At 31.5% G+C, this 15,064-nt stretch overlaps 1 protein-coding gene across 3 annotated transcripts in view; it reads left to right on the top strand.

Moving 5' to 3' along the window:
- Positions 1-50: 50 nt before the first annotated feature.
- The window catches only part of LOC143065239 (mitogen-activated protein kinase kinase kinase 20-like), a 53,925-nt gene continuing 38,911 nt past the window's right edge, over positions 51-15,064 (top strand). The window contains exons 1-8 of one of the 3 annotated variants that reach the window (XM_076238691.1): positions 51-96; positions 4,829-5,002; positions 5,260-5,347; positions 10,681-10,779; positions 11,285-11,350; positions 12,881-12,909; positions 13,786-13,869; positions 14,331-14,384. In XM_076238691.1, coding sequence (XP_076094806.1) covers positions 4,856-5,002; positions 5,260-5,347; positions 10,681-10,779; positions 11,285-11,350; positions 12,881-12,909; positions 13,786-13,869; positions 14,331-14,384 — 567 coding nt within the window. In that variant the 5' untranslated portion in view covers positions 51-96; positions 4,829-4,855. Of the gene's footprint in view, positions 154-742; positions 828-4,828; positions 5,003-5,259; positions 5,348-10,680; positions 10,780-11,284; positions 11,351-12,880; positions 12,910-13,785; positions 13,870-14,330; positions 14,385-15,064 lie in introns of those variants that run through there. The other 2 variants (XM_076238690.1, XM_076238692.1) reach the window with 2 other exon arrangements.

Genomic DNA, 15,064 nt, shown 5'->3' with positions numbered 1-15,064 from the left:
ACGCTTAAGAATATAGTAGAAATTTCTATTGTTGAAAGCGCCATAAATACACTGATTTACGAAGACATTAAGGTGCGAGGGTAAAAACTTTCTTTGGTAAGCTGGCAAACATTTTTTTGTGCATGTAATACATGTGGAGATCAGTGTAAAATGGTAAAATTTACAAATATGCTTGAGCTATAGAACTCACAAAGCCATACCTTTATATAGAAACCAAAACGTTCACGTTGTCTACAGCCCTAACAACTGACATAACAAATCTGGAATAACCTGGCTTATAAATTAGGAGATAACTGTATTGTATTTTAAGCTCTGACGGCATCAATTGGGGATTTGATGGTCGCAATTAGCGGAGACAGTAAACAGGTATTTGCCACCATAAAATCCGAAATTGATGCCGTCGGAGCTTAAAATACAATATTGTTATCTCCATTCTAATGAAACTGACAGAAAACAACGTTAAAACATGTATTTAAAATCTGTCATATGCCGCCTGCGCTTGCGCGTAGGTCCCATAGCATCAATTGTCAGTTGATGCCATGTAAGAAAGTGACGTTATCCAATTAAAATGAACATTACAAACGTTGTTGCATTAGAATACACCTTATCGCTAATCCCGACTGACCCGGCCGCTTGAACTTTTGATGCATACAACAATCACTAATCCATTGTGGCATCAAAAATTTACGGGAACCTGTGTGATATCCAGTAATGGCGGACAAATAGCAATAAGGTGTATTATCAGATTATCTTGCATTTGCAGGTTGACAACCAGATTGTTTAATGAGGGTGTACTGCAGAAAACAGAATATATACTGATGAGTGTAGTGAGTTGATAAATTTAATGCCAAAAAAAATATAATTCCTGACCGAAGTCACCAAAGGGTGGCATCTGAAATGGCCCTGGAATGCATTTTGAGTTGTTTTGGCCATACATCCAGTTCATCCACAGGTGGTTTTGGCCACAGTATCTTCAACCCTCCTTTTTCACTTCGTTCATATGCAATAACTGGTTTGACAGAAGTTTGTTTTGAGAAAAAGTTGTACAATGTACATGTAGGTATTCCTGTGGGCACCATTTGTGCTCCTTGAAATAGCAGACTTATTCCTGTAATGTTATGAATCACATTTTATGGCCAAACTCAGTAAACACCTGTCTAAAAACCATTTAATTGATATTCAACAACTCTTATACTGTTATCTTGATGATCTTCAGGGCTCGCCATAGCGCTTGTCTGATTGTCTGTACCAGAGGGAAAAAGGTCGGATAAGTAAAAGCCATATCAATCTTGTCCAGCAGAACAAGTAAAATCATTCTGTAGAAAACAAATCTACTTCAACTTTGATTATCAAAGTACATTTAATAAGCAAAATCATAGGATCATAGGCAAGGATCCGGAAATTTTTTCACCTAATTTCGGTCATTTTCATATAATTTAAATGCTGGTGCCCTTTTCAAAAAGGATTGTCAAAATCTCATAACTGCAAGAGTATGCTCATACTCGTAGCATCATCAAACTTGTTTCACTGTTGCATCTATAGCAATTACTTCAAGATTTATCCTTCCATTTTCCTAAAATCGATCAAGAGCATTTAAGGGAAGGCAACACTTTAAAAATAATATGATTTTAATGACTCAAAATGATAATTTTCTCAGTCATGGCTTACGTTTCTTTCGATTCTGAAGTCGAAATTCAAACCGGATGTAATGCGACAATACTAATACGAACAATTCCGGACTCATTTCCGGGATTAGTTTTGTTTATCAAATTCACAGGTCATCAGCTTTTTAATATTTTACCTTTAATAGTGTGAGAATATTAATGAAAATATTTGCACTTGCTTTATTTAGCATGAAATCATTTTAAATTTACGATTTAGTGTCTAATCTGCGGAAGAGAATTTCAATCATGCGTATTACATAGTAAACAAAGCACGTGTATTATTACTGAAAAAAATACTTTTTTCTACGTAAATTAAATCAAGTTTTAATTTAATTTTAAATCATAATTGGGCCAAAAATAAAATATTGTTTGTTTCCCCTCACACGACCGACCCGGTAAAATCACCGCTACCCGAAAAATTTTATTGGCCATTCTTGTCCACTATTTTGTTTTTTGCTATGTTGGTTATTGGTGATATCTTTCCGATGCTGAAGTCAACGATCGTTGGGATTTGGGGATACCTTTCCGATGCTGTAGTCAACGAGCGTTTTAAATCAAGGTATTTTTGCATTGAAGCGTCTACATGATTCGGAATCAAGGAAAACAAACAAAATGCTTTCCCACACGACTTGTTTGTTTGCAAGGGTGATCTTTTTTTGAAAATAAAAAAAAAAATGAAGCATCTTTCAATCCGCTGAGTGCATCTTGATTTGCTTTGTGTCTAAGTTCTAACCTCTGTTCCTGTTTAAAGGATAAAATCTTAAAGACTTTGAGTAAAAATGGTCTGACTCGTGCTTTAAAATCTATCTACTTTGTCTTTGAACAGGTTGGTCACAAGTCAGGAAATGTGGGATACATGTATTCCCTGCTTTCAGGGAACGTCCCTGTTTTCTGGTGTAAAAAAAACCAGTTTAAATGGGATTTCCTTTTTCAATTTATGGCATGAAAATTACAAAAGGACACGTTTTAACGTTAAACCTGCATCAGTAGAATTCGTAAATACTTATTAAAAGTATTTTAGGAAATACAAAACATGAATATAAAGGGAAGCCTTGTTTCTTCTAGAACTCGAAAAAAACATACAAATCTTTGTTTAGGAATCAATTGACCAAGCTGCATGATCCAGGTGTAACTGAACATGACTGAATTATGTTCACTTCTATTGAAAATTTTTATTCATTGAATTTTAATTCCCAAGTGATTAACATACATGTATCTTTTTGTCATCTCATAATTGATGATCAAGGTATGAATTGGTGAACAAAGGAATTGTTTTGTTGTGAGTTATGCATCAAATTAGACTTGAAATAAGCTTGATTTTTTTAACTTAAAAAACACTTGCTATCAATAGGCATTAGTATCACAAGTAGAATGTGCGCTTTTGTAGATTTCATTAAATTAAATGAATAGGAAAAAAAAGAAGGTCCCTGTATACTGTTTTTTTTTAACACCAGAAAACTGTGGTGTACACTGAATTAGAATACAGGGAATACCCCACTATTCTTGACTTGAGCCTTACCTGTTGAATTTTGTACAAATTCAATATAGAAAACCATATCAAGGAATAAAATAAAATAATTTGCCTACCTACCTACCCATACCCTAACAACCTCAGTCGGGAGAGGGGAAACAAAGATATTTTTAATGTTGGCCTTGACAATTGTCTTAGCTGAAAAGTAATTAAATTATGAAGACAGTTGGTATGGAATTTTAATTTCTTTATAATATTAGTTCGGAGCTTGTGATTAATAGCCAGGTGTGAATTAAAAACCACAGGTAAAGAGATTAGCGATCATTAGCCAATAGCTCCCCGAGGCTTTAATATAGTTATTAGGAAGGCCCTCAGGATTATAACACTTTACTGAAGTGACAGTTTAATTACATAAAATCGATAACAAAACAAAAATATGTTCAAAATGGCGATTTTGAAACTCGATCTTAAAGAAATGACCGAAATTATTTCTGTTGAAAAATAAAATTTGACCTAAATCCCAATGAATCATTTAGGACTTTTGTGTTTCCAAATCAGTCATGTCTGGCATATTTGACCGTTTCCGGACCCTTGATCATAGGTCTATATGTACATTTTTTGTAAACATGATGGATAAATCGCAGAAAAGTGTTTTTGACATTTTTTCGTAAAAAGTCTATGTCATAGCGCATCTACGGCAAGCGTAGAGGATGATGATACGCAGACATGTTTGATGTGAAACCTTTTTATTTATATCTCATGAGAATTAAAAGCTAAAAGAGCTATTGCAATGGGGTTTCCATTATAATTTATTTTTCCTAGGGGCATACATTAGTGTAACTGGTTAAAAATTTAAGATCTGGACTTATTAGGTGTAAAAGACATTGCTGATGACATAAGTTTCACAAAAATGGGCATTTCAGTTCCTATGTTTTAAAGTTCCATATTCAAAAGTTGTGCTGTAATGGGTCCGTTTTTTGGGGATGTCAAATTTAAGATTGGATGTGAAACTTTTACACCAAATAAATCTGAATTGAATTATGGAAAATACAAAATGTATATATAAATTGGTTGGTATTTTGAAATTAAATAAAAATCTAATTATTGTCGGATTCCAGGGAGATACAAATGCATATAGGGGAAATGTCAAAAAAAAACCCAAAAAATTGCAACGCTTCGCACAGCCACAGTTTCTCATTCACATCATTTCATCCCTGGCTAAGCCACTGATAGCACATCCAAAATTTTAAGGTGATGTTGTTTACCACAAGAAATAAGACATTTGCTTTTTTTCTACAACAACAATAATAAGTCCCAATTCAGTATTAAAGATATTTAGAATATAAAACTACAATGTAAAATGTTCTCTTAATAAATTGAACACATTTTTAATTAATCTAATTTTGTTATTCTTGCGGCATGCATGTAGCTAATATTTTATTTTATAAGAAACGAATGCTCAGCATGCTCAGTATTTATATTGTTGAATTCTTAATACTGAGATGGAGTCAATATTTCCCATAACTTTTAAATGAATCTGGCTCTGTGGTGACTCTACATGTAGATAACAATTTTTGTTCATATTCTTAGGACCATATATATTCAAAATGTATTAAAATTACCATACAATGATATTTTGACTTATGTTATACATTTTTGTACTGACAAAACTACATAGTGTTTTGTTTTACAGATGACTATGTGAGGAGGTTCACTGGATATGGCAGCATTTTATGAAATAGATTTTGAAGATCTAGAATTCTATGAAAGGTGTGGTGGCGGTACTTTTGGAAGTGTATACAGAGCGAAATGGAAGTCAGAGAACTTGATTGTGGCAGTTAAAAAGTTATTAGTACTTGATAAAGAGGTAGTACACTATTTAAAGTCTATTTTAAAACACATAGTCACCATAGTGTATAGATTTGTTAATGTACAAAAATATTTACTCACAGTAACAACCCATAAAAGATTTGCCAAACGAAAACTTTCATCCATGGACATTCATTGATTTTGTGCAAAAAATTAGTTATGGACATTGATGAAATCTTTGTCAGTAGTTTATTACATATATATAGGTTCATTGTTATAATCTGTGGCGTTATGATAAATTTGTTATATTTATAGGCACAAGTACTAAGTGTATTGAGTCACAGAAACATTATCCAGTTTTATGGAGCTGTGGATGAAGAACCAAACTTCTGTCTTGTTACAGGTTTGTATGAGTTAACTCTAGGTCAATCATTTAACATATCAGTAATGAAGAACCAAACTTCTGTCTTGTTACTGGTTTGTATGAGTTACTCTAGGTCAATCATTTAACATATCAGTAATGAAGAACCAAACTTCTGTCTTGTTACAGGTTTGTATGAGTTTACTCTAGGTCAATCATTTAACCTATAAGTAATGAAGAACCAAACTTCTGTCTTGTTACAAACTTGTATGAGTTACTCTAGGTCAATCATTTAACATATCAGTAATGAAGAACCAAACTTCTGTCTTGTTACTGGTTTGTATGAGTTACTCTAGGTCAATCATTTAACCTATAAGTAATGAAGGACCAAACTTCTGTCTTGTTACAAGTTTGTATGAGTTACTCTAGGTCAATCATTTAACATATCAGTAATGAAGAACCAAACTTCTGTCTTGTTACAAGTTTGTATGAGTTTACTCTAGGTCAATCATTTAACATATCAGTAATGAAGAACCAAACTTCTGTCTTGTTACTGGTTTGTATGAGTTACTCTAGGTCAATCATTTAACATATCAGTAATGAAGAACCAAACTTCTGTCTTGTTACAGGTTTGTATGAGTTTACTCTAGGTCAATCATTTAACATATCAGTAATGAAGAACCAAACTTCTGTCTTGTTACAAGTTTGTATGAGATACTCTAGGTCAATCATTTAACATATCAGTAATGAAGAACCAAACTTCTGTCTTGTTACAAGTTTGTATGAGTTACTCTAGGTCAATCATTTAACATATCAGTAATGAAGAACCAAACTTCTGTCTTGTTACTGGTTTGTATGAGTTTACTCTAGGTCAATCATTTAACATATCAGTAATGAAGAACCAAACTTCTGTCTTGTTACAAGTTTGTATGAGTTACTCTAGGTCAATCATTTAACATATGTCTTGTTACTGGTTTGTCTGAGTTTACTCTAGGTCAATCATTTAACATATCAGTAATGAAGGACCAAACTTCTGTCTTGTTACAAGTTTGTATGAGTTACTCTAGGTCAATCATTTAACATATCAGTAATGAAGAACCAAACTTCTGTCTTGTTACAAGTTTGTATGAGTTTACTCTAGGTCAATCATTTAACATATCAGTAATGAAGAACCAAACTTCTGTCTTGTTACAGGTTTGTATGAGTTAACTCTAGGTCAATCATTTAACATATCAGTAATGAAGAACCAAACTTCTGTCTTGTTACTGGTTTGTATGAGTTACTCTAGGTCAATCATTTAACATATCAGTAATGAAGAACCAAACTTCTGTCTTGTTACAGGTTTGTATGAGTTTACTCTAGGTCAATCATTTAACCTATAAGTAATGAAGAACCAAACTTCTGTCTTGTTACAAGTTTGTATGAGTTACTCTAGGTCAATCATTTAACATATCAGTAATGAAGAACCAAACTTCTGTCTTGTTACAAGTTTGTATGAGTTACTCTAGGTCAATCATTTAACATATCAGTAATGAAGAACCAAACTTCTGTCTTGTTACAAGTTTGTATGAGTTTACTCTAGGTCAATCATTTAACATATCAGTAATGAAGAACCAAACTTCTGTCTTGTTACTGGTTTGTATGAGTTACTTTAGGTCAATCATTTAACATATCAGTAATGAAGAACCAAACTTCTGTCTTGTTACAGGTTTGTATGAGTTTACTCTAGGTCAATCATTTAACATATCAGTAATAAAGAACCAAACTTCTGTCTTGTTACTGGTTTGTATGAGTTACTCTAGGTCAATCATTTAACATATCAGTAATGAAGAACCAAACTTCTGTCTTGTTACTGGTTTGTATGAGTTTACTCTAGGTCAATCATTGAACATATCAGTAATGAAGAACCAAACTTCTGTCTTGTTACAGGTTTGTATGAGTTACTCTAGGTCAATCATTTAACATATGTCTTGTTACAGGTTTGTATGAGTTTACTCTAGGTCAATCATTTAACATAAAAGTAATGAAGAACCAAACTTCTGTCTTGTTACAAGTTTGTATGAGTTACTCTAGGTCAATCATTTAACATATCAGTAATGAAGAACCAAACTTCTGTCTTGTTACAAGTTTGTATGAGTTACTCTAGGTCAATCATTTAACATATCAGTAATGAAGAACCAAACTTCTGTCTTGTTACTGGTTTGTATGAGTTTACTCTAGGTCAATCATTTAACATATCAGTAATGAAGAACCAAACTTCTGTCTTGTTACAAGTTTGTATGAGTTACTCTAGGTCAATCATTTAACATATGTCTTGTTACTGGTTTGTATGAGTTTACTCTAGGTCAATCATTTAACATATCAGTAATGAAGGACCAAACTTCTGTCTTGTTACAAGTTTGTATGAGTTACTCTAGGTCAATCATTTAACATATCAGTAATGAAGAACCAAACTTCTGTCTTGTTACAAGTTTGTATGAGTTACTCTAGGTCAATCATTTAACATATCAGTAATGAAGAACCAAACTTCTGTCTTGTTACAAGTTTGTATGAGTTAACTCTAGGTCAATCATTTAACATATCAGTAATGAAGAACCAAACTTCTGTCTTGTTACTGGTTTGTATGAGTTTACTCTAGGTCAATCATTTAACATATCAGTAATGAAGAACCAAACTTCTGTCTTGTTACTGGTTTGTATGAGTTTACTCTAGGTCAATCATTTAACATATCAGTAATGAAGGACCAAACTTCTGTCTTGTTACTGGTTTGTATGAGTTACTCTAGGTCAATCATTTAACCTATAAGTAATGAAGAACCAAACTTCTGTCTTGTTACAGGTTTGTATGAGTTACTCTAGGTCAATCATTTAACATATCAGTAATAAAGAACCAAACTTCTGTCTTGTTACTGGTTTGTATGAGTTTACTCTAGGTCAATCATTTAACATATCAGTAATGAAGAACCAAACTTCTGTCTTGTTACTGGTTTGTATGAGTTTACTCTAGGTCAATCATTTAACATATCAGTAATGAAGAACCAAACTTCTGTCTTGTAACTGGTTTGTATGAGTTTACTCTAGGTCAATCATTTAACATATCAGTAATGAAGGACCAAACTTCTGTCTTGTTACTGGTTTGTATGAGTTAACTCTAGGTCAATCATTTAACATATCAGTAATGAAGGACCAAACTTCTGTATTGTTACTGGTTTGTATGAGTTAACTCTAGGTCAATTATTTAACATATCAGTAATGAAGAACCAAACTTCTGTCTTGTTACTGGTTTGTATGAGTTTACTCTAGGTCAATCATTTAACATAAAAGTAATGAAGAACCAAACTTCTGTCTTGTTACTGGTTTGTATGAGTTAACTCTAGGTCAATCATTTAACATATCAGTAATGAAGGACCAAACTTCTGTATTGTTACTGGTTTGTATGAGTTAACTCTAGGTCAATTATTTAACATATCAGTAATGAAGAACCAAACTTCTGTCTTGTTACTGGTTTGTATGAGTTTACTCTAGGTCAATCATTTACCTTATCAGTAATGAAGAACCAAACTTCTGTCTTGTTACTGGTTTGTATGAGTTACTCTAGGTCAATCATTTAACATATCAGTAATGAAGAACCAAACTTCTGTCTTGTTACTGGTTTGTATGAGTTTACTCTAGGTCAATCATGTAACATATCAGTAATGAAGAACCAAACTTCTGTCTTGTTACTGGTTTGTATGAGTTTACTCTAGGTCAATCATTTAACATATCAGTAATGAAGAACCAAACTTCTGTCTTGTTACTGGTTTGTATGAGTTTACTCTAAGTCAATCATTTAACATATCAGTAATGAAGAACCAAACTTCTGTCTTGTTACTGGTTTGTATGAGTTTACTCTAGGTCAATCATTTAACATATCAGTAATGAAGAACCAAACTTCTGTCTTGTTACTGGTTTGTATGAGTTTACTCTAGGTCAATCATTTAACATATAAGTAATGAAGAACCAAACTTCTGTCTTGTTACTGGTTTGTATGAGTTTACTCTAAGTCAATCATTTAACATTTGTCTTGTTACTGGTTTGTATGAGTTTACTCTAGGTCAATCATTTAACATAAAAGTAATGAAGAACCAAACTTCTGTCTTGTTACTGGTTTGTATGAGTTAACTCTAGGTCAATCATTTAACCTATAAGTAATGAAGAACCAAACTTCTGTCTTTTTACAGGTTTGTATGAGTTTACTCTAGGTCAATCATTTAACATATCAGTAATGAAGGACCAAACTTCTGTCTTGTTACTGGTTTGTATGAGTTTACTCTAGGTCAATCATTTAACATATAAGTAATGAAGAACCAAACTTCTGTCTTGTTACTGGTTTGTATGAGTTTACTCTAGGTCAATCATTTAACATATCAGTAATGAAGAACCAAACTTCTGTCTTGTTACAAGTTTGTATGAGTTACTCTAGGTCAATCATTTAACATATGTCTTGTTACTGGTTTGTCTGAGTTTACTCTAGGTCAATCATTTAACATATCAGTAATGAAGGACCAAACTTCTGTCTTGTTACAAGTTTGTATGAGTTACTCTAGGTCAATCATTTAACATATCAGTAATGAAGAACCAAACTTCTGTCTTGTTACAAGTTTGTATGAGTTTACTCTAGGTCAATCATTTAACATATCAGTAATGAAGAACCAAACTTCTGTCTTGTTACAGGTTTGTATGAGTTTACTCTAAGTCAATCATTTAACATATAAGTAATGAAGAACCAAACTTCTGTCTTGTTACTGGTTTGTATGAGTTAACTCTAGGTCAATCATTTAACATGTCAGTAATGAAGAACCAAACTTCTGTCTTGTTACTGGTTTGTATGAGTTTACTCTAGGTCAATCATTTAACATATCAGTAATGAAGAACCAAACTTCTGTCTTGTTACTGGTTTGTATGAGTTTACTCTAGGTCAATCATGTAACCTATCAGTAATGAAGAACCAAACTTCTGTCTTGTTACAGGTTTGTATGAGTTTACTCTAGGTCAATCATTTAACATAAAAGTAATGAAGAAGAGAAATATAATTATTAATGCATCATTTCTATAAAAATATATCTGCTTCATGTCGATCTAAAATAGAAAGCTAGTGTGTTAAACCTTAGTGAAAACTTTTATACATTGATTAAAGCCGTACTTGTATTGTGTGTGATAGCAACACACTAGCATCTTTTTATGAACATTTTTACTATTCTGAAAGCCTAAATGTTTTGGTCACTTGACCATTTTTCATCAATAGTTATTTAAGAAGCATTCAATGAAACAAAACAATTCTGTTCTTTTTACATAACATCTTCATGTTGTATGTGCTATTTCTTTTCTTTTTTCCAGAATTCGCTAAGAATGGATCTCTATATGATTATCTGAAGAATGATAAAGATATGTTAGATTTTGCCCACATTGTAAGATGGGCCAGAGAAATTGCACAAGGTAATTAATTATAATATCAAATACTAGTGTTCATTGCTAAAGTTAAATAAAAAAATAATTGAAGATTTTTTTTTTACTGATACTGATAATAGCATTATATCTTCTCATATTTAGAGCAAAATATACAATATTTAGAAACAGAAACATGTCTGATAAAAGCTCTACAGAGCGTATGTTGTATTGTAATTTGTATATTAACCAACTTTAAATATATCTTTTATGCTTTATGTATGATACAAAAGTAGTTAATGTTCTGAGAATTTAGAACAGATGATAATATCTTACTGTTAACATGGTAAATGTGTTTTATAGGTATGAACCATTTATTGTAAATGTATACTCATACCTGCAGGAATTACTTCCAGTAAATTTAAATTGTTATAGGTTCAAAATTACTCTATAAATACTGTCAATGCATACTCTTATATATACATTCATTACTGTAAATATGTTTTATAGCATAAGTACAGGTATAGATTACTAACTATAAATATATACTTTTTAGGCATGAATTACTTACATGAAGAAGCTCCAACCAAAATAATACACAGAGATTTGAAGTCCAAAAATGGTAACTACATATAAGTTTCTATAAAGCTAGAAAGTGTAGGTTATACTTTAATGAGACAGCAATCCAATGACACAAATAAAAAAAAGTCATGTAAATGGCAACATAAAGCCTTCAAAAATAAGACCACTGTACAATATGTCCAAATAATATTAAGATAACCACATGAGAACATGATCTGGGACCAAGGGTCCAGAAACGGTCATATTTGCCAGTCATGTCCTAAACTGAAAGTATTTGTCCTAAATGAGTAATTGGGATTTAGGACAAATTTTATTTTTTAACAGAAATAAATTCGGACATTTCATTGACTCAATGTTTAAAATCGGCTTTCTTAATCGCCATTTTGCAATTGTGATGACTTGTTTTTGTTTAAAATCCTTTTCCTGTAATAAAACTGCCACTCCAGTATAGTTTGGTAATCTTAAGGGCCTTCCTAATAACTACATCACCGGGAAACATTGGCTAATGATCACTAATTACTTTTTACCTGTGTTTTTAATTCACACCTGACATTGATCACAACCTCAGAATAATATCTTAAAGAAATTAAAATTCTCTGACAAGTGTATTCATTATTTAATTACTTTTCAGCAAAGACAATCATCAATTCTTATTTAAAAACTAAACCTTAATTTAATTTATATGTAGAAGAAACGTATTTCACGAGTAACAGTGGCTAACTATTGCTTTATTTACTATGTAATACGCATGCATGAAGTTGTCTTCGGGAAATTAAATATTTAATCGTAAAATCCAAATTGATTTCTTCATGCTACAGTAAACACTTTAAAAGGTAATAAATTAAAAAGCCGGTGATTTCCTGTCAATTTGATAAACAAAACGAATCCTGGAAATGAATCCAGAATTTTCCGTAGTTTAATGTTAACGTAAACTTCCGGTTTTAATTTGGTTAAATTCGAACGAAACAGTAGAATGTCTGAGAAATAAACCATTTTCAGTCATTAAAATCATTTCTATTTTAAACTGTTGCATTCCCTAAACTGTTCTTGAAGGTTTTTAGAAAAAAGGTAAGAAATTTACTTGAAGTAAATGCGATAAAACAGCAATTCAAGTTCGTTGATGCTATGAATCTGGTTTGACAATGTCAGTGACATTGACATTGATGACAACAATTTGAAAAGGGGCACCAACTTTTAAATCATCTCAAAATGACAGAAATTGTGTGAGACATACACAAGAATATGTGACAGGGTAAAAGTAGTGCCTATGTTTCTTCTGCAGTTGCTTAGAGTTATAGTATAGTTAATTTTCTTGCATTCACATGGCATTTATTCTTGATTTGCAGAATGTTCAAAAAACACTTTGTACAGATATTGTATATTTAAGACTTTTATAATTAACTTGATGACGTGTATCAGTAAGATTTAAACATGACTGATAATACATATGAAATGAGAGATTGGTATACAAAATATATAGCTTTATTAACATTGATGATGCACTTTTAAATAAATAGATCATTAGATTTTAAAATGTGTATAAATAGCCTGAGATTACTTTATTTTGCAGTTGTTATCTCCCATGATATGATCTGTAAGGTAAGAGACTTAAACACTACAATGGTAATACTTTACTCATTAAGGACATTATCAAATGATTTTTACACTGTCTTAAAAAACTTATTGTACATGAAAAACAGGCCACTTGAAATAAAGACAAACCTGATTGGGTGCAGACATAAATAAAATATTCAAGATGCCATATTTTGTGTGGTAAAATACAAGTCATATTCATCAACACAAGATGCACAATTAGATCTGGTTATATTATAAATTGAAATCTATTTTTACAGTAATTGAAAAATAAGATCTGTATGAATTAAATATTAATAAAGATGATAAATAGGAATAGCTTGGACTTTTGGTTACTCAATTTATTTATTTTACTTGATGTACAGGAACTTTAAAATCTTTACCAATATTTGTTTTGAACTAGTTCTATTTTATGTAGCCATCAATCATGGACATATGCCATTGTATAAATGTATTTTTGTACTTATATCATAAACAGTACAAAAATTATTACTGGTATGATGATAAAGCTAAAAAAAAAAATTAAAGTATAAAGGACGAGGTCTGATATGGTGCCATTATCTGATACTTGAAAAAAGTGTATGTTAATTGTATTGGTGTTATTGTTATCTGGATAGTTAGCATGGAAATTTCAGCGGAGATCTCTGGCATTGTTGAATCAAAAACATAATTGAACTACAGTGGCCATTCTATTGGCAAGCCTGTCAAGGGGTCAAAAAGGTTGCCTTATCATGCCTCCTCCTTTTAAATATGGTACACATTAGTCACTTTATGATGAAATAGTAATATAAATGGTAACCATTTTAAATTTCAATTCGTTCCTTGTTATTTTTGCAAGTTAAATAACTACCACATATATATTTTGTTCTTGCTTGTGTTTAGATCTGTGATTTTGGAGCATCAAAGTTTATGGGTAGTACAACTAAGATGTCTCTTGCTGGAACATTTCCATGGATGGCACCAGAGGTTAGTTTTGTGATTCATTTTAACTCTTCAGATTTTATAGTGGTAGCTGAAAAAAAAAATATGAATCCAGGATTATAACTATATTCCAACAAGGCTATAAAGCCAATACATTTTTGCCTAATTCTACATAAAAGTCTATAGAAAGTTTGTACTTAAATGCATATTTGATAAATTGTTCAGCTTTACCCTCAACAAGGAAATGGTATATTTCCAATAATAATGAAACCACAGTAAAGGATAAAATATCTTAATTTTTCACATTTTGTCTGCCATCTGTCAACAATTTACATTTAATTATCTTTAATCACATGAATTTTGAGGACGGTTATTGTTCCTCATTCTTTATTTACAAAGGGCCACAAATGTATCTTTTTTAGATAACCAGTGAAACCAATTATTACTATATGTTGATAGATTTGTTATCTATAAATATATCACAAGATAATTTGTTGTTATTGCAGGTTATACAAAGTCATCCTGTTTCAGAGTCCTGTGATACTTGGTCATATGGTGTGGTAAGTCCTATATACTCCTAGTTATTAGGAGAAAAATAGCTCTGTGATACTTGGTCATATGGTGTGGTAAGTCCTATATACTCCTAGTTATTAGGAGAAAAATAGCTCTGTGATACTTGGTCATATGGTGTGGTAAGTCCTATATACTCAGGCCTCTACAATAACTTTTTTTTCAACTTGTCCTGTAGGACAAGTACATACCAAATTTAACTTGTCCGAATAAAATTGTTACTTGTCCAAAAAATTTCTATTAAAAATAACCTTTTTACATTTTTGTTGATTAGAGGAGCAAAACGAATTTAATCAATATAACAGAATTTGATGTATTTCTTTTGAAATACTTTTCAAAAATATGTGTCAAGCACAACTGCGAAATTAGTCATGTCACAGGAATTATGTTCTATTTTTCATCAAATGCCAGTCTCATTAGACTCTAAACATGAGACACCATCTGTTAGGCCTGTAAATTCATTTTATTTGTATTCTGTTTTTTTTTTAAGTTGAACAAAGTTTATTCAAATGCAATCAATAAAAAGAAGAAGATAATCCATCATAAGGTCTGATTGCCAATGAGACAACTCTCTGCAAGAGACCAAATGACACAGAAATTAACAACTATAGGTCACTATATTGCAAGTATTGTTTTTTTCTACTTATAATCAAATATGATTTTGTGAATT

The sequence above is a fragment of the Mytilus galloprovincialis genome, chromosome 2, assembly GCF_965363235.1.
Source record: "Mytilus galloprovincialis chromosome 2, xbMytGall1.hap1.1, whole genome shotgun sequence".
NCBI classification, from domain to species: Eukaryota; Metazoa; Mollusca; class Bivalvia; order Mytilida; family Mytilidae; genus Mytilus; species Mytilus galloprovincialis.
Note: the sequence above shows the minus strand (reverse complement) of the source record. Positions and strands in the feature narration are given on the sequence as shown.